General features: G+C 40.6%; 1 protein-coding gene across 1 annotated transcript in view; it reads left to right on the top strand.

The window, feature by feature from the left end:
* Window positions 1–3874: 3874 nt before the first annotated feature.
* LOC104290367 (arylsulfatase D-like) overlaps window positions 3875–19765 on the top strand; it is a 19863-nt gene continuing 3972 nt past the window's right edge. Inside the window, exons 1-9 of the mRNA XM_009889463.1 lie at window positions 3875–3927; window positions 4843–4983; window positions 5791–5912; window positions 6833–6955; window positions 8473–8896; window positions 9960–10096; window positions 12070–12204; window positions 15266–15428; window positions 16476–16597. Coding sequence (XP_009887765.1) covers window positions 3875–3927; window positions 4843–4983; window positions 5791–5912; window positions 6833–6955; window positions 8473–8896; window positions 9960–10096; window positions 12070–12204; window positions 15266–15428; window positions 16476–16597 — 1420 coding nt within the window. The remainder of the gene's footprint in view (window positions 3928–4842; window positions 4984–5790; window positions 5913–6832; window positions 6956–8472; window positions 8897–9959; window positions 10097–12069; window positions 12205–15265; window positions 15429–16475; window positions 16598–19765) is intronic.

The following is a 19765-nucleotide window of genomic DNA, read 5'->3' as shown; positions in this document are numbered from 1 at the left end:
ATGACAGACCGTACGAAGCACAAAATATTGATGTGCAGTATACCTCTGCAACAGTTAAAAAAGAGGGAGAAGCATTTTGCTTTTCAGAAAGAGGTCCTGGTGCATGCTAATTTGGCAAACTGCAATTTTATTGCATATAAGATGCCAATAAACATGTTTTGGATTAATAGTTTGCACTGTTTCAATGTCAGTTCTAGAAAAACAAGGTTCATTTGGGAATCATATTGGAATTAATGTTCAGAAATATTCAGTAGCAGTATATATAGGTTTGCAAACTACAGCTTGTAAAAAGGAATCTTGCCAATGCTAGCTTAAAAAAAAAAAACAAAAAAACAAACCCAAACAAAACGAAAAACCTGCAGCGGTGTGACCCTAGCCAGACTTTGTAAGGAGACATGGCTTTGCACTGAAGTTTGCAGTGAAATTGCAGAGATTTTAGGGCTTTGAACTGTATTGATGGCTGTATTTTTTGAGGAATAGATGAAGTCAGAGTTTATTATAAGCATGTAGAACTCTAGAGGAATTGGTGTTCGAATTTAGTAAATGAAAAAAGATTATTTTCATTTGGTTTTTGTGTGGTTGTTTTGTTTCCCCCCTCAAATACCCCTGCAAATGTTTTACTTGCTCAGCCAGTTTAGTTGATTAACAGTTTTCTTCTTATCTCTTAGGTTTTTTTTCCTAAGTGTGGCATAGAAACAATTTTACAAATTTCTATTCGTGTCATTTCAATATTTATGTTCTTCACTCCTCTAAGTTAACTCAGGACATTTGTCAAAGGTAGAAGGGACTATATGAATGCCAGTGTTTGGTTTTTAGTACTCAGACATGTGCGAAAAGCCAGACAGAAATTGGCAGTACAAAGCACACAATGACTCAAAAATTAAGTTTTTGCTGGCAGAGAAGTTGCCTGTGTGCAGCAGTGAGTAAACAGCAGCTTCCTGTGCTCTGGCGCAGTGAAAAAACAGTTAGGAAATACTGCAGGGCTCAAAATGCAGAGATAAAACCATCTCCTTTCTGCTTCATTGTTACAAAGGTCGTCTTCTAAAAGGAAAAAAACAAGTCTTGGTTTAAAGCTAAGTTCTGCTGAAGACAGTAAGTAATCGCAGCTATTACCTCTGTATTGTGTCACTAAGGTAGTGGTGAGGAACAAGATAGGAGATCTCTGCTAGCAGAGTGCCTCCTCTGCTTCCAGATAGTTTTGTTATCAGGGAAAAATTTAAAGGTGTAGGGGTTTGGGGTTGGTTTTGGTTTTTATTTGCTTGGGTTTGGTTTTTTCTTTTTGATTGGTTGGGTTTTTAAGACACGCCAGCAGCAGCAGCATGGGGCACATCTTCAGTAGTGATCACACAGCGAGAAAGATGTAAACAGTCTGGAAAGGCTGACAGACAAGTTAGTCATAATTTGGACCAAAGACAGATGGAAATTAATACTTATGTTATTGGCAACTTTTAAAGGCCCATCTTTCCCAAAGCATGATGTAATTTTTAAGAAATACAGTTTTTTTCTTAAAAAAAAATCTTTGCATTAGAATCATCACAAGCTGTTAAGTAATCATACAAAATAAGTAGTATAGTCAAATAGGTATGAGTAAAAGTAGCCCAATTTGAAAACTTATATCTGATGACTGTACTCCATTATTTTTATAAGTGCAAGGAGGTCAAAAAAATAAAAAACTACTTCCAACTGTGATTATCCCTGCTGTGGATTATACAAATCTGATAGTTTAAGCTGCTTCATCTTTCCATCTCACTGACTCCTACTGACTTCTCTAGAACCAGTGTTAAATTCAGTATATTGAAGTAACTCAGAGGACTGAAATGTCAACAAATGAGAGGTCCTCTAAGTAATTGCTTAAGACCTTTTGAAAGGTAAAGTATATTATAACAGAGTTAAGTTCCGAAAGAAATGTGAGTGGCATGGGGAACGCTAAGCAGTTCTTGGGGTTGGGAAGAAAGTGCAATTAGTATCTTCAGGACAGGCAGGTCTGCCTTTCCTGAAAATGCAACGAAGAGGAAAAGACAACGTGACAGAAGAAAAGGGGGAGGACAGGCCAGTCCTCTTATCCTGCCTGGAAGGCTGGAAAAATAAGGCGGGAGAAACAAAAACCCCAGGGCTCTGAGTGCTGTGTTGTTATTTGTAGCATCTCTTTTGAGGCGTTGAAATAGAGCAGTGACAGGCTGTTACCCAAATCTGCACGGAACTAACTGGATAGGGAATCTAGCAAAGGCAGTATCCATGTGGTGCCAGTATTTCAAGAAAAAAGACTTTGTACTCTGCCTGGAATTCCTGTAAAACCTGCACGGCCATTCCAGTTTGCTGGCTGTTGCTGGCAGGGATCCCAGGCGGTTTCTGTGCTGGAGACTGGGGGAAGGGAGAATAAGAGGAAAAGGAGCGTGTCCCAGCCTACTTCCTCCCACATGCGTCTTGGAGGATCAGGACTGCTTGGCACACCAAGGAGCAAGAGGGATTTCAGAGCAAGAAGAATAATTGAGTCAAGGGTTTGTTTTCCACATTGTTAAAAGGGTTTGGCCTTTTTTATTAGTCTTGATGATCATTTATTGTGGCGTACTGGCTCACAGAGGAAATTACTATCTGATGTTTTCTTGGATTTCTGTAAGTAACTCTGCTGATTTCTAGAGGCTGATGTTAGATTTATGAGTTAAGTTGTTTTTCATTTAACAGCTAAGGAAACTGGACAAGCCCTAGGGACCAGTACTGGGTTCATCACATCCTAGCGATGTCTGTGGGAGCTCTTCTTTCAGAAGGAATCTGCCCCTAACAGAGAAATGTGAATATGCATATTTAAATTGGGGATTTTTAACAAGTTTGGTACTTTTTCTAGTCCTTCATAAGGGTAGTGCTCCTAAAATGGCTTGCAGTAAATCAGGAGGTGCTAATTTTAATCATCCCATAGCCAATGGTATTAAGACCCAAATATCATTAAACACTGCTGCAACTCCCTGGCTCGAAATTCACTGCTTTCCTGAGGCAGGGGGATGTACAAAGTCTCTGCCTAAATACCAGTATACCTGCTGTGACCAGCTGGCTCTGCTGCATGAACCTGTGGGGAGAAAGTGGAAGGCAGCAGAGCTGTTGCACTAGCTTGCAAAGCTTATCAATGCCCGTGGGAAATCAAGGGGTTTCTTAGATGTCCAGATGCATCTGGTTCCTTTGCACCACTACAGCTCACAAGGGCTGTGATGATCCTCAGATACCTGGTGTAGGCTGAGAACACTTTCACTGCAGTAATTTTGGCTTAATAGTGTACCCTGAGCCCTTTAAACACAACATTGCTAACAAGTTGCTGGAAAAGTGGAGCTCTGTCTCCATTGTTAAAGCACTGTAAAAACGTTCCCATTAAAGATAAGGACCAGAGCCATTGCTAGTTCTTCCTTCTTGGAGGTTAAGGCCTTCATGCACTTGCCTGATGGTCACCTCAGCGCTGTCCTATGGGGCCATCGTTCATTGGGGCTTTGGGGGAACTGCTGCCAGGCTGTGGTTCCGAGACACCACTACCATACAAATATAAGATTTGAGCTCTTAGTAGTGCGTCCTTTGCTTCACATTAATACAGGCTGCTTTTCAAGGAATTATATTGGGCTGCTCAACTCAAAGGGCTCTTTCAGCTTTGCCGTGGCAGTTCCACGGCGCTCTGCTGGCACACACTCAGGAACGCAGGGCCTGTGTAACCCAGTCCGGGGAGTCCAGTCCACCTCTGTTGTAGCCAGCCGCAGGCAGCAGGCAATATGATTGCGGTAATGCGGGGCAATTAATGACTAACCTCACAGACAGGATCACCGGAGCTGCTGGGCTCTGATATTTTTTTTTTCTTTAATTTTTTTTTTTTCCCCCACCAGAATTTGGGTAACCGACTATGTACCCGTTTCACACAAGGGGAAGCTGTGAGGTTTACCAGAGAAAGCAATGGTAAGAAATGACGTTCACTGAGGGTCTTCCTGTTTTTTATATGCTGTGCTCAAGAAAATTTAAACAGATCTTCCCCACCTGCCCCTTTTTTTTTTTTTTTTTTTTTTCTTCAGAAGCTCATTGAGAATCAGAGAGCAGTTAATACAGGTTTAGAACTATTGGTCTTTCAAGGCCTCTTACCCTACTTTTACAGGGCATGGAAGTTTAGTAGTATATATGGTATATGTTATAGTATATTTAATAGGCATTTGTCACATTAAAGTATCTATTTATATCTACTGGCTGCCAGTTTATTTTTTAGTGTGTGTATTTTAATTCAGGTGAACATCTGTAAGCTGCCTCTTGCAAATACCACGAGCAACCAAGATATGTGCTGAGATATTCTTAGGGTCTTCTAGGAAGGTAACCGAGGTTAAGCCGGTTGTGGCAACCTTGGTTTTGCAGATGCTCCCGTGGCTGAAGGAGCATTTTCCAGATGCTCTATGTGGCACTGGGTACAGTGGGTGCAATAGCTATCATAACCAGCATGCCTCACACCAACCTCCTCCATGCTCCTGTCCCACTCATTCCAGGAGCCTTAAAAGGAGCGTCCTACACCCCTGCACAAGGGGTGTCTCAGGAGAATTGCAAGCATCCAAGCGCTCGTTCTACTGGGAGCATCTGCTGAGATCAGTGCAAATCTCAATATAGAAGTGCACATATAAGATTCTGTGCGAATAACAAAAAAAAATAAATTTCGGACTTTAGCAAACTCCAGAACTTTAGGCAATATTCAGGAGCTCCATCTGCTGACAGCATTTGGTAGCTGTCTGCCTTTGTAGTGAGTCCTCATAAAACTTTAAGAATAGCAGTTTAAAGTTTATTGAAAAGCTTGCAAATGTTTTTGTAGTATTAACTCTTCACTTTTAATTTCAGGAGCTGCCTAAAAATTTGGTTAATTTTATTCATGTTTCCAAGAACCTGTGTATCAAATCCTTCAAAACCCAATTTTTTACTGATACTGGCTGATGATCTTGGTATTGGAGATGTGGGTTGCTATGGCAATGATACAATAAGGTAAGAACGTATTCCACGAAGTAAATTATCCCTTCCTGGAGAATTTCAGTGGAAAAAAACCCACTGGTGACACTTAGTATTAGAAAATCCACTATTATGCATTAGTTTATCGAAGTACACTTCTTTTCAAACCATGTACCAAATAAACATTCTACAGTAATTCCTAATGGAGTACTAATTACACAGGTCTGCTTAAGCAACTTTCTTGGACTTCTAATCTTCAGCATACACAGTCAGAACTTTGCAAATATGTCTGCGCGCTGTATTTGCCAGGCATGTGTATAATTTATAAGTTTCCTCAGCTCCAGGGTTGAAAAATCAAGGACTGAGATTAGAATTTAACATCAACTAACAACTTTAGAAGGCTTGTTATGAAATGACAGCTCAGTCTATGTGATATATTTATCCCTAGTGCAGTTATTAGTTTATATATAGATTGATTGATAGAATGATTGTATATATATCCTGCATTTAACTATCATAGTCTTGGAAATTGTGTTGCCCTTTATCTATTAATGGAATCTTTTTCACTATGCTACATGAGCTTTTGATATGGGATTGACCTGAAATACCTTTTCTGCTTTTCTTTTAAGTCATAAGTAAAAACATATTTATACATGGAAAATTTATTTCTAAGGAGTCAAGGTGTCTCAAAAAATATATATAACAGAACTTTCCTAGTTGAACTGTAGATAAAAGAGGGTTCTGTAAATTTGATGGTGATGTCCTCCACAAAACTAGGAGGAATGGGATACCACAAACTTCTGTGTAATACATTTTTATCAGAGATGGGATTTTTCTCTTTAGGACCCCTAACATTGATGGCCTGGCAAATGAAGGAGTGAGACTTACTCAGCACATTGCTGCAGCTGCTGTCTGTACTCCAAGCAGAGCAGCTTTCCTGACTGGCAGATATCCCATCAGATCAGGTTGGGCCTCTCTTTAATGGTTCACTGCAGTTTGTCTAGCCATTGTTGCTATTAAAAATCCCCTTAAATAAGCCATTTTAAAGACTAGTTAATCTAAGGATTTGGGGTCTCAGTGAGATGGGCAAAAATGAAGATGACTAGACGTAGCGATTGATTTCTATGGGAAAATCCCCAAATAATGCACATTTAATGCGGCTAAATGACAACACAGAAATGGGTGAAAATCCAAACAACACAAAGCACCCAGAGGTAGAAACATGAAGAATAAAATTTTGTAAACACTGTATGTTCGGTGGTATTAAGATTATATTAAGTAAAGTGTAATATTTTGACTATCCTGGCAAACTTTTTCATAGTGAAATGTGTCAGACTGTGGAATAGTTCTCAACAATTATTTTTTAGAACAGATTTACTTTAGCCATGTAAATTCATGACAGAAAACTTTAGCCACCGCATATGGCCATAATAATCAGTGTAGCTCCTCTGATGTGATTCTGACTTGCTAAAGGACAAATGTAATCATGAACTGTACATTTCAGAAGCGTGTCTCCCTGACTCTATAAGCCTTTTGTTCTATATAAAACTTTTCTTTTTTTTTTTCTTTTTTTCTTTTTTTAACATTATATTTTGATAGAACTTTGGTTGTAAGAGGCTGCCTAATGTCCGAACGTAGACATCTCAGTGCCACTTGTAGACACCCCGTCATAGCTGAGGCATCTGCATTGGACTAGTAGATAATCACATGGGACTTGGAGGAGACATCATTCTGGGGGTCAGACAGAATATCCCAGGGCATACTAAATGGCTTATAAAAGGCACTAGGCCTAGGCAGCTGAGTCCAATTCGTTAGAAAGAACAATCTGAGAATAAAATAAACCAAGCCAGATTTCAGATTTTCAAAGACTCTCATTACTCTCTAGGCATGGCATCAAGCACTCAACGGCAGATTCTCTTTTGGAACGGGTGTTCTGGAGGGCTCCCGCCAAATGAAACAACTTTCGCCAGAATACTGCACCAGCAAGGTTATTCTACAGCGCTTGTAGGTATGAGACACAGCAACTTACCGCATTTACATTGCTTGTTATTCAAATGAGGCTGCTTCTGTAAATATTTTTCTTTGCCAGAATGTCTAGGATCGCTTAAACTCGAGTTTCTTGTATGCATAACTTTCAAAATCAGCAGGGTTTTTAGAATGCCCTCCACAAGCCCCCAGCGTCAGCACATCATATCCAATAAATACAAAATGAGGATGTATTGAATACATAGATGTACTCTGCAAATAGAAGTAAATGTGAATGAAGGAATCTTGTTTGCCCAGTACAGATTGCTTTAGGAAGAACCACCAGAGATATTCACTGATCTATTAAAGCAGAAAAATGTTTTCTGCCAGCTGGTACCCAGACACCACAGTGGTCTTAATTATATCTGGTGGATAGATTTTCTGTTATTTACGCATCCTGCTTATTATCACAGTTAAGAGTCTAAAAGTGCCTTATTTTCTGCAAAAAGAAACTCTGCCAAAAAAAAGCTGAAAGAGTCGCATTGACTTCAGTGTGTTTTGGATCAGAATACATGTCCAAAAAAAGAAAACCCTATTAATTCTTTGCTAATTTTGCCTGAACAGCCATTAAAGGCTGTGTCTTTCAAGCACCTCTCATTTTTAAGCTCTTTTTGATGTAGTCAAAGGTGTCATGTGCTTAATTGTAATTACTGTGATTTTCACACCTCTGCTCGGCTCTGGCACACTGAGGTGTCATTTAGTTCCTAAATTGAAGTGAATCTTAGCGATGTACTGAGTTCACATCAGCCTGTGGAAAGGGGTGAACTTTCCTTAGCTCCCCGCAGTCTGCTATAGCTTATACTGTAAACTGCATTCATATACACAAGTGCAGAGCTGGTTAGCAGTTCTCAGAAGTTGCTTGTGTGGGTAATAACCCCTAAGTCCATGGCTATAGTCCTTCAATGTCAGGATAATGACACTGCCCTGTAATATGACTTCATTAAGGTTCATTATCAGTATATGACATTCTGCTATGTCCAATTGTACTGGATAATTGGAATGGCCTATTTTTGCTACTTATTTTAGGATGAATATAGACACATGGAGCCAATATGCACACCTTCTTCCTGAAATTTGTTCCTGGACTGTGAAGGTCAGATAGAACTTGTGTGTAAAATAGTTCATATTTTTGCACTTAGCTCTTTCTTTTGGCACAAGGGTTTCTCTGGTTTCTCCCCATCAGCCATTCATGAATGGCTACTTCATCATGTGAAAAATATTAAGCACCAACTATTGCAACCCTATTTTTTCTTATTCAGGGAGGTGTCTGAGCTGGGCCATTGCCCTACATGGAATTTTAACAGATAGGTCAGAAAAAACAGCTGTTTTAAGCAGATAAAGTTCCAACGCATGATTGCTCCCCGAGCCTGTCACCTTTCCACACCAGCTCCTCCCTTGGCTGCACCTTAACTGAGGAGTACAGCCAACCCATTAGAAATACAGGTAGATAGGCCCAAGAGTAATGATGTTGGATTTAAGATCTTTGGTTTTTATTTTCAGGGAAGTGGCACATGGGTGTGAACTGCAAATCCCGCCGTGATCACTGCCACCATCCTTTAAATCATGGCTTTGATTATTTTTACGGCATGCCTTTTACCCTTTTGAATGAGTGTCAAGGCACAAATGACCCAGAACTGGCCAAGACTTTGCAAGATACATATTGGCTTTACACACAGATGATCATCCTTGCAGTTCTTACTCTTTTGATTGGAAAACTTGCCAATTTATTCTCAGTAAAATGGAAAATAATCATATGTCTGGTCATCTGCGGTTTCCTGTATTTCATCTCCTGGTTCTCCAGCTATGGTTTAACCAAGTACTGGAACTGTATCCTGATGAGAAACCATGATATCACTGAACAACCGATGAATCTAGAAAAAACTACTTCTAATATGCTGAAGGAGGCAGTTTTGTTCATTGAAAGGTAACCAACAAAAACTTTATCATGTTTTAAGGATTTTTAAAATGCCATTACTGTGTCATACACCTCAAGGTTAGGCAACTGGCATGCTGAATTACCCGTCCTGATGCTGGCCAGTAATTTGTTGTTTTCTGGCATCCCCCTATCCGTCAGCGTCCAACTACTGTCCTTCATCTTATATATAGCTTGTCAGCTCCTCAGGAAAAGGAAGATGATTTTTTTTTTTGTGTTTATGTTTTGTTCACCTAATATAAGAGTCCTGGCAAGGGACTGGGCCTTCTGCCAGCAAGAACAGAAAAATTATCTTAGCACGATGAAGGGACTGTCATAGAAAGTGTCATATGAAATTAGTATTTTAAAAACAGGAGGGTGATACTGAGTTTTGTTTTGTTTTCCAAAGTTGTCCTTCATTTACAGTACTATCAGTAACCTCAACTGGAATTGAACAAACCACAAAGTCTTTAAACGTATACACGTGTCAAGTCTGGGCATATCCTTGAATGAGATTATACTGTTTTGGTCAGGATTTAGGGGCTGTTTCTTTCATTTTTAAGGGAAATTGGAGGTAAAATAAATCCCGTCTGTAAAACTTTGAGCATAGATAATGTCAGGTTCCTAGGATATGCTGCCTGGCCTGATATTAAAGGGATATAGTTCCCCTGTGGGTGCAGTATCATATCTGCCTCTTCCATGAGGATGTCTCAGACACTCAGTGACATCCATGTTTAAGTTTAAGCAAGCAAGTTCTCCTTGCCTCTGAGAGTGTGTCAGCCTTTTGGCTGTGAACTTTCCTTGTTATTTATTTCATGTTCTACACATGTCTAATGGAACCAGAAAAAGAAAGGGCCCATTACTGTTTCTGTCTTAATACAGAACCAACATCTTTGAGGGGTGTTTTAATTCCCTGTCTTCCAAAACCTTGAAACTGCAAAGATGTCAAAATCAAAAATTTTTGGTTTAGACTACAATAATAATTTTTATTGAGATAGTCACTACAATACCACTTTTATCTTTTGGCTTGAGTGGCAGTTTGCAGAGAAATGACTATTGTTTTCTTTTATTTCAGAAACAAACATAGACCATTTCTTCTCTTTGTTTCCCTCTTACATGTTCACACCCCCCTCATTACCACAGAGAAGTTTCAGGGGAGAAGCAGGCATGGCCTATATGGAGATAACGTAGAGGAGATGGACTGGATGGTGGGTAAGTGGTCTTCTTGAAGAAAATCCTTCATTTATTTGAATGTGGAAAAGAAATTAAAGGGGTGGTCACAGAACTCCCTTTTTGCATACATCAAAAATCAGTGAACTTCCCTTGGATACACTCTGGAGTTAGCTCCAGAGATTGCCATTCCATTATCACACCTCTTGTTTTTCTTTCTTAAGTTGAAAGCTCAAACTTTTCTTGTGAGGATTTGTTCTTTTTTCTTTTTTTAATGGACACACTTCTGTGCTGCAGCATTAAATGCAGTCAAATAATCAAATATGTGCTTGATCATGTTGTTAATCAAAATGTATGACATTTCTGCAGCTCTGTCTAGTCCCAGAAGATATAAGTGTTATTACATTATATGGTGGTTGGTTTGTGTACTTGTTCATTTTTATCAAAGAATAATCCTTGGAGCAGAAACCAGAACTCCCTCCAAGCCAAAAGGCCAAATTAAAATCTATGGAGTTTCACTTCATAAATTGTGTGAAGTCCGTACATCATGAAGACTCACTTAGGTCTAAATCTAGGCTCTGAGTGCCAATAAGGTTTTTAAACCTTAAATTAGGATTTTAATTAGGTTTTTAAGCCTTACTTAGTCATTCCTTTCTGCTTCAATGGGAGGGAGGGAGATAGCTACTGTTTGTATTTAGTCAAAAGCGAAGACCCTATTGACAAAGTATTCACCTCGGTGAATACTCACCTCGCCTCAGTCAGTCCCCAAATCTTTTCTTCTTCCAATAATGATGTTTACGAAATTGTATTTTGAGAGGAGCCTGATTGCTTCTGATGGGTAGGCTGAGAACTCCTGCAAGTTCCAGTTGAACCAGAGGACTCTGCCATGCTCCTCTTCCAAATTTTTGGTACTAGTCACCTTCAGGCACAGGCTACACAAGCAGAGCTGGATAGCAGAAGCCCAATGGTGTAAAGAATATGCCTCATGTAGGCAAAACAGGATGGCAGATAGTCTTCAGAGCTGAACAGCTAAGTAAGAGATTTGGGGTCTAATTCAGAACCAATATGCCTAGACTCAATCTAAACTCTTTTTGGGGGAAGGTGTCTATTTTTAGGTAAGGTCAATAAGTAGTTTGACCAAGGAGACACAAGAAGTGTGTAAAGGAGAAGAGATTGAGTAAAAGAGCCCATCACTGGCTTGTGCTTTTTCCTTGTGTACTTCATCTTTTGCTGCTGCTTCTGTAGCTATGGAAGCTGTTTTTGGCAAATACATTTGATGCAGAAGATGATGAGGACAAGCAATCAAAGATAAATCATATTCTGTATAAATATTTGATGTTATCAGTACCAAAAACATTCCTTATGAAGTTCGGTTTTAATTACAGTCTATGAAGTTTTTACCACTGACATCAGAAAAAGATTTCAGTTGATAGTATGCGGGCTGATCTCAGAGTCTCTGTTCAGTTCCTGGTGAGACACAGCAGTTTTCTATGATTAGAAATCTAGGCAGCACTATTATTTAAGCTTTTAAAGATGCTTGAGGCCACACCATGGAGGCAATCCTTGACTCAAAGAATTTAAAGCATGAAGCTGACGGAGTATTCTGAGTAGATTGAATAAAAGGTTCGTTCATTTAAATTATTTTCCCATTGGTTTTATTTTTTATTTTCCTGTTTTTATAGACACCACAAACAAATTTTGGACACGTTCAGCAGCTTTCCATTGGGCTCATATTATTCAAAGATTACTCTTTGCATTGCTTATGGTAGCTCATAATGGAACTAGTTCAGATAGAATCATAGAATTGTCTAGGTTGGAAGAGACCCTTGGGATCATCGAGTACAACCATCTACCCTACTCTACAAAGTTCTCCCCTACACCATATCCGCCAACACCACATCTAAACAGCTCTTGGAATAAATGGGAAGACTTGGTCTTTGGTGAATTTTGAGTCAAGACCTAAAAGATTTGGCTGCATCTCCAGATATAATTATGATGCTTTGCTTTGTTTATAGGCAGGCTTCTGGATGCTATTGACAAAGAAGGCTTGAAGAATACCACATTTACTTATTTTGCATCTGATCATGGAGGATTCTTAGAGGCTCACAGAGGAAATACTCAGTTGGGTGGATGGAATGGGATCTATAAAGGTAACATTTTGGTAGTGTGTACATGCATAGGACATCCTTTTAAAAAGAGAATGATAGAATAAAATACATCTGAATAGACTATATTTACTATGTTATGTGCCAGGATTATAATAATGGATTGTAGGGCTACAGCAGATTCGGGGCATCAGCTATTCATCTTTCAGCTCCAAGACAGCTTTCCTTTCACCAAAGCTACTACTGACAGCTATATCGTCTAACCTATTCTTAAAGACCTTCAGTGATTCTCCAGATAATCCAGTTTTCATTGTCTGTGCTACTGGAGGTTTTTTCCTAGCACCTACATTGGATTTCCTTGCTGCAGTTTAAGCAACAGATCTTGCCCTATTCACCAACCTACAGAGAAGAGATTCTTCCTTTCTTCCTTGCCAACAGCCAGTTGTTACAAGGTCGTCATGTATTTCAATGCTGTTGTGTTCCCCCTCGTTCATCCTAAGATTCCAGTATACTTGTACCTCCTTCTGGTTGCGTGTTGTCTTTAAATATTGTAAGCATAGTATCTAATCCATAACCCAAAGCACTACTTGAAAATGTTGCAGTATCATAGAATCATGGAATATCTCAAGTGGGAAGGGATCCATAGGGATCATCGAGCCCAACCCTCTGCTCCTTGCAGGACTACCTAAAACTAAACCATATGACTAAGAGCATCATCCAGGTGCTCCTTGAACTCTGACAGGCTTGGTGCCATGACCACTGCCCTGGGGACCCTATTCCAGTGACCGACCACCCTCTCAGTGAAGAACCTTTTCCTGTTGTTCAATCTGAACTTCCCCTGGTGCAGATCCAGAACACGCTCTTTGGAGTCTCACTTGAAACACCCTTTTGTTTTTCACAGTAGACAATTATCTACACCAACACTGGCATATATCATGATGACTATTTTCTTGATATAGTTTTCCAGTTTCTCATCTATCATACAGGTGTTTTATCTAGACTCTCTTTCTATGACTGGCTTGCAACACAATGTCAAGAGCTCTATGGAAATGAAGATCTATGGTATCTCTTGCATGTGCTTCCTCCAGACTGCCAAGCCTCAAAAAGCCACTGTGACAGCTTGGGCAGCATGACACTCACTCTATAATGAAGCCTGAGCACTGCTCCCATCACTTAATTCTCTGCAGGAGAAGATTCAAGTGCCTTGGTCTTGCTCAGCATCGAAATACACATTGTCTAGTAGTAAGTTACTTGATAAGCCATACAAGCAGTGTTTGATACAGCTGGGATCTCATCCAAGATCAGTCCTAAGTGCTAAATTAGCCTTCAGTTCTGGATATGAAGTTTCTGTACCAGTAACAGATGCAAAAAGCCTCACTTGAATAGCTCAGAACCTAACATAGGGAATTCACTTCTACTAGCCTAACACAAGTATATGAGTAACAGGAGAATCCAGAGAGGAAAGGTGAATGGGGTTAGACAGAGATTTCAGTATGAGAGGACAATGATGAAATCATGAGAGGAGACAAGAGGAGATATTAAAAACAGAATAACAGTTTAGATACTAATAACTGAAAGGCATTCCCATTTATGTCCACATACAGCAGAACAGGGGACATTCCAATGAAACTATCTAGCAGCGACTCAGAGATTAAAAAGATCAGTTTAATTCCCAAATATCTGTAAAACTCACTGCTGCTATTGCTAACAGGATATTAAAAACAAGGAGATAGATATGCCACGCATTTGAATCATGAGAACAGCCACTAGTGAATAACAAAGCATGAAGATACTGTTATCTTACATAGCATAAAGATTGTTGCACAAACAGCTGGACTTGCACTGTTTATAATCCATCATGCCACCCTGTCAGCCTTTAAAACGAAGCTCTAGGAATCTTGCCTCTCCACTGTGACTATGAGCACACCTCCTCCATAGCAAAGTCTGGCATTACTTAGCAAAGCCAGAGGCTAGTATAAACTACCAACCAGCTGCTGATTTATTAGCTGAGCTTAAAAAGCTAGCTTCAAGTTTTGTCTGCCAATTTTCCTATAACACTTTCCAGCCATGACTTGTCATTTCTGCCTTTGATAGGAGGAATAACAGAGCAAAGGTCATATAAGTGCCTGAGCTTCAACATTTTGCAATTTTTGTTTTTCTAACTGGACCCTCAACTTGGAGTTCTGGCTTTAAACTACATTGTTTCATTAATATTCTTGTCCTTGACATATGTAATTCATATCTGTAATTAGTTAATGGTTCTTGCTTTGAAATACTGTTTGAAACAATTAATATTTTGACTTGCAAGAGAACCAATGCGTGAAGAAAAGAATTCAGAAGAACACTACAGGAATGCAAGAGAAACCAAGTTAAGGAATATTCTTTGGATTACCTCAAGGCAACTTCAACAGAAATGAAGGTGGAAAGTCTTCATCACTGCCGCATAGTCAGAGCACTCCCCTATTTACTGCACAAGTTCTGCACTCTTCCGTTTGGGACCACCTCGGAGCATCCCTGTGACTGTAAACTCCTGGAGGGTGACCAAACATTATCCTAATTCACCTCACTGCACTCCAGGACTGCAAATCATTTCATAGTGTTCCCGCTGCTTCTGATTGTCACCTGTCTCGCCACCAAGCTTGCCCTCTGTTAATCTCCCTTCCTCAGGCTCCAAGTGGGGCTGCAACCTCTATTCCATTGACACAAAGTCAGATTTTCCTTTTTATTAATAACAGAATTTTTTTCTCAGGCATGTTATTAGGGAGCGTGGAGATTATTCTCAGACACAATATTCAATTAAAATTATGGGTCAGAATGTCGGAGAGTGGAATTGTTCCTCTTCTGCCAAAAATACTGCTTAGTAGTGGGTTGCTATATGTGCCACCCAAGAAAGCCGTGTAAAATTAAAAGGTTAAAATACCTATTTTTGAAGAATGGAATTTGCACTGTAGTCATTCTACTGTTCTCCAGGATTTAGTGTGTTTTCATTAAAGTTATTTGAATATTCTAAAAGTTTTAAAACCTTTTATTATCCATGCATAATAAACATCTAATATCTTTTGTTCTTTTATCTTTTTTTGCTATTTTTGCCCCCACTCTCTAACAGGTGGAAAAGGAATGGGAGGCTGGGAAGGAGGGATCCGCGTCCCAGGAATAGTTAGCTGGCCAGGAGTGTTGCCTGCAGGGACAGTTATCAATGAACTGACAAGCCTTATGGACATTTTCCCAACAGTGGTTCACCTGGCTGGAGGGGTAGTGCCTCAGGACAGGTACAAAGGTGGCTTCATAAACCATACTTGCTCCCCCTTTCTTGATTTAGATAGAAGCTGGCAATGTATGTCACGCATCCGAACAGCCACAGATTAAATTCTGTTTGTTTCTTAACCAGGCAATTCTCTAGCTTTCTGCGTAGCTTTCCTCATCTTTTCTGCTTATATGGAAAAGGCAAAGGAAAACAGTATGTTTTATCAAGGGTCATTTAGCTAACTCAGTTTCCTAATCACTAAAAGGCAACCTGGTTGATTGGGACACTGGGATGGGTGAGTGTAAAAACAAAACCCCCGAAACCCTCTTTTAATCTTATTTTTTATAAAAAATCCACAGGTATTCACAAAGCCAGTTGGTCCTGTTAGATTACTAGGACAGGCCCTTTCCAAGACTAGGAAGCCTGTTTTTTTTTTTCATCAGTAGGGAAGGTGGAGCAAAGGGCACGTGGCCTGCATTTGGCTGCCAGGGCTGGAGAAGTTGCTTCCTCAATAGTAAAACATTTTGTAGCACCTGTGTTAGACTCCTCTAAAGAACATAAGAAAGCGTGGGCGGCTGAGTTGTTTGAGCAAACAGCATAAAGTACTGGTGGCGTGTAGCTAAACCAACTGTTAGTCAATTAAGGAAGTGGGGGTTTTGGGGCCTTTTTTGGGGGGGGGGGGTTGGGTTGTTTTTTGTTTTTTTTTAATGAAGCCTGAAGCTCACAGAGCTATCAGTGACTTCCATTTCAGGGAGCAAAATTACAAGCTGTGAACCATGCCTTCACTATGGTTATCACTTACTCCCAAGAAAATTACAGTAATGGTAACTTATCTCCCTAGGCAGGATGTGTGAACTAGCTGTAATTGCAAAAACTGCTAGTAACTGCTAATCACTGGTCTCCGCCCATCCAAACAATTAAAAATCTCAGGGCTCATTAGATAAACAGCAGCTTGGTTTAGAAACGGCACTTGAAATCCTAATGGTGCATACGTGGAGAGTGAGTACTGCTCACACTCCAGCTGCAGACTAAAGTTCTTCAGCAGTCTGGTGATTCCTGTGCTCTCCATCAGGGTCATCGATGGGCACACCTTGCTGCCTTTGCTGCAGGGGACAGTTCGGCACTCTGGGCACGAGTTCATGTTTCACTACTGCGGTGCGTTTCTGCATGCAGTGCGGTGGCATCAAAAGGACAGTGAGTATAAACATCCCCCCCCCCCCACCCCCGCAGATCAGAGATGAGGTAACAACCTCTAGCTTCCAATGGAGTATCACGTAAAAACATACGTATGCGTATCTGGAGTAAGTTTATTGCCTTAAACTCTCAGTTCTTCTGCAAGGTGCAGAAAGGCTTTGCTGTTAGCTGCCTTGCCTTGCCTGAGATGAAGGGGTTTCCTTCCTGGGTAGCATAGCTTCAAGAACCTCCCTGTCCTTGCAGTGTTTCTATTGCTTTTCCTGTGAAAGCATTCGGGATCAGTGTAAGATCGAAGAAAAAGGAACTGCATGCATAAGGTCTCTATCTTAAGCAGTAGTTTGTTTTCAATAGCCCTCTCTTATTTGTTTCATTTTTTTCCAGCTGTGGCATTAGACAAGCTGACAGCTGCAGCTGAAATGCTTTCCTGAGCTTTCTACAAGCACCCAATCTTTGCTGATGTCACCCTCCATTACAGTATTAAGGAGAATGGGCCAGTGACTGGTAGCTGTATCCTTATTCCTGCTTAGAAGGGAGGAAGGCATTTGTGTGACCAAACACAGGTGCCTGCGTCTGAGCTTGTTGTTTTACAGTCACTGAAGCAGCACAGATGTTTACAGGGTGTGATTCATAGATAGATTCACCTCCTTCTGATTAGCACATCTGGGCTAGATCAGTCACATCTGTTTCTCTCCACTGACTAAAAAGGGACCTAAGACTGACCATGTCTGATATAAAACTCACCCTTACATTAACTTCAAGTGAGTTGAGATGAACTGCACCTTCTGTGACTGGATAATGTGACAGTAAGGTGACGAATTCAGGGGGAAACGGTACTCAGGTTTTTTCATTATGCACAGCTGGAGAAAACGCAGAAGCTGATGGAGTAGGCTATGCCTACTCATCTTCCATCCTTTAGAAACTTAAATGAGACCCTTTAATTTTTGTTTTGCTTTCCCTATCTGTGAAGTGAGAGAAGAATTATGGAGTTCTTGGGAGATTGCGCTTAGGTAACAGCTACAAACACTAGGGCATTCCACCACCAGCAGTTGTTCATGTTCACTGCTATGTTGACAAGCAGCTGGCTGTTTGAAGAGCACTTTGAGGGCTGACCGTGGGGTGAGATAACCTCAGGCAGCCCAGCAGGAAATCCTTCTAATGTCACAGTGGTAACTGGGTGATCTTTCTCGTGGCCATTTACCTTTCCTTTATGATACTTTCTGATACAATGACAGTATCAAGTATAGATGATATCAAGCCAAGAAGCTACTTACTGAGTGAACACTTGAAGACTACAAAACTTACTTGTACTTGCAAATATTTTAAAATTGACTTCTCTGTTCCCCTAGATACACACACACACGAGACTATCAGGATAAAGGCTGAGAACTTTGCTGTCTGTCTTGTTGGCACTAACAAATACATACCAGAGTTGCAACACCCAACTTTTAGTCATGCTGCCAGTTTAACCTTGAGGTCAGTGCTCTTGTTGTCATACCACGTTTGACTCCTGGGCAGGAAGTCACTGCGCCAGGCTGACAGGAAACACGGAGGAAAAGGACTAAGGAATAAATGTGAGGATGTGATGCCAGCTGCTGCAGTGGAATTTTATTTTTAGGTTCTTGATCCCCAGAGATAAATCTGGGTACTTCATTCAAGGAAAAATGTATAAGCTATACAAGCCATGCAGTACTTGAGGAGCTAATCCCTTCAGGGTGAGATCCAGGACAATCCACACACTGCTGAAGGAGCTGTATGGTAGAAAATACAAAGTACAAAGGTGTTTCATAAACACAGTTCTTCCATGGAGCACATCATCTTCAAGCCCTCCAGGGAAGATTAGGTTTAGGGTTGGGTTTTTTTGTTTAGTTGGTTGGGTTGTTTTGTTTTTTTTTTCCTCTTGGGAATCCTCATTCTCTATTTTATTTGGAAAAATGATGCTGATAACATTTTTGTCAAAGACTAGGAAAGACACTGTTTCTTTAAAAGAAAAAAAAAACAAAGGAAGAAAGAAAGAAAAAGGAAAGCCCCACCTCTCTCTCCAAGGAGAGGAGGGAGAGAGAGAGAGAGACTTATCAGTCTAAAAAACTAAACTACTTTAATAAAATATTCATAATAAAATAAATAAAAAGAAAATAATGAAATATATACAAAACCAGTATCGAGCTCCCAGGGTGCTGATCACATCACCTGCGTGCACAGGGAAAGTCCCAGACAGGACTCAGCGACAGATGGCAACTGGATTCTGGATCCAGATTCAGGAATGCATGGATCGGGATCAAAGGCAGATGAACAGAGTCCTCCTCGGATGCTGGCCACTGACGCTTTGATCAGCTTTTATACTGAGCATGAGGCAGATAGGATGGAATATCCTGTTGGTCAGTTTGGGGCCACCTGTCCTGTCTGCTCCTCCCCACAGGTGGGCCTCCACTGCACTTTTCCACTTCTGACCCTCCAATGGGGCAAGTAACAAAGTTAGCTGCCTTGAGTGTTACAGCAATAAGTATAAGCAGGAACCTCTCTGCATACCATCCCTTGGCATAAAATTATAAATAATCAGGTCTTATCATTCTGGGAGCCAACAGTGTCTGGACAATAAGCTGTTAATTTCAGAGAGGTTAATTAGTTAGCAGAGTCTTAGCTGCAAAGTAAAATTACTGAACAGAAAATTGATTCTGTTTTACCTCCAACCAGGCCAGGCCTTCGCAGCCCTGCCAGGGCCATGGCAGTCGGGCAGAACAACTGCAGAGCGGGCGCCGGGCACAGCCACAAGCAGCTGGGGCTGGTGGGGGCAGCTGCCACTGGGGTTCGGGTGACCTGATACCACCGGTGATCCCAGGCTCAAGGCCAACATTTTGGCTGTCTCAACTAATTACTTATCTAAGGAGATCTGGACCCGATTGTTTCCTCTGTTTGTGCACACTCAAAATAGCTCATCTCTCAGTGACATGTACAAATCACTGCTCTGCATCTTTGCTCTTCCTGTGGAAATTTGGCCTCTGCAGTAATTACAAACCAACATTGGTTGAACCAACCCCATAACCTAATGCTTTAAGCACCCAGTTTTGGTTTAGGGGTTATCTCCCTTCCTTGCTGCCACGGTGGCTTTTTATTAAGCATATTAACTAATTTAAATATTTAAAACATAGGGGGGGGGGAAACACTGGAGGG

The sequence above is a fragment of the Charadrius vociferus genome, unplaced genomic scaffold (genome assembly GCF_000708025.1).
Source record: "Charadrius vociferus isolate BGI_N301 unplaced genomic scaffold, ASM70802v2 scaffold26, whole genome shotgun sequence".
NCBI lineage: Eukaryota > Metazoa > Chordata > Aves > Charadriiformes > Charadriidae > Charadrius > Charadrius vociferus.
Note: the sequence above shows the minus strand (reverse complement) of the source record. Positions and strands in the feature narration are given on the sequence as shown.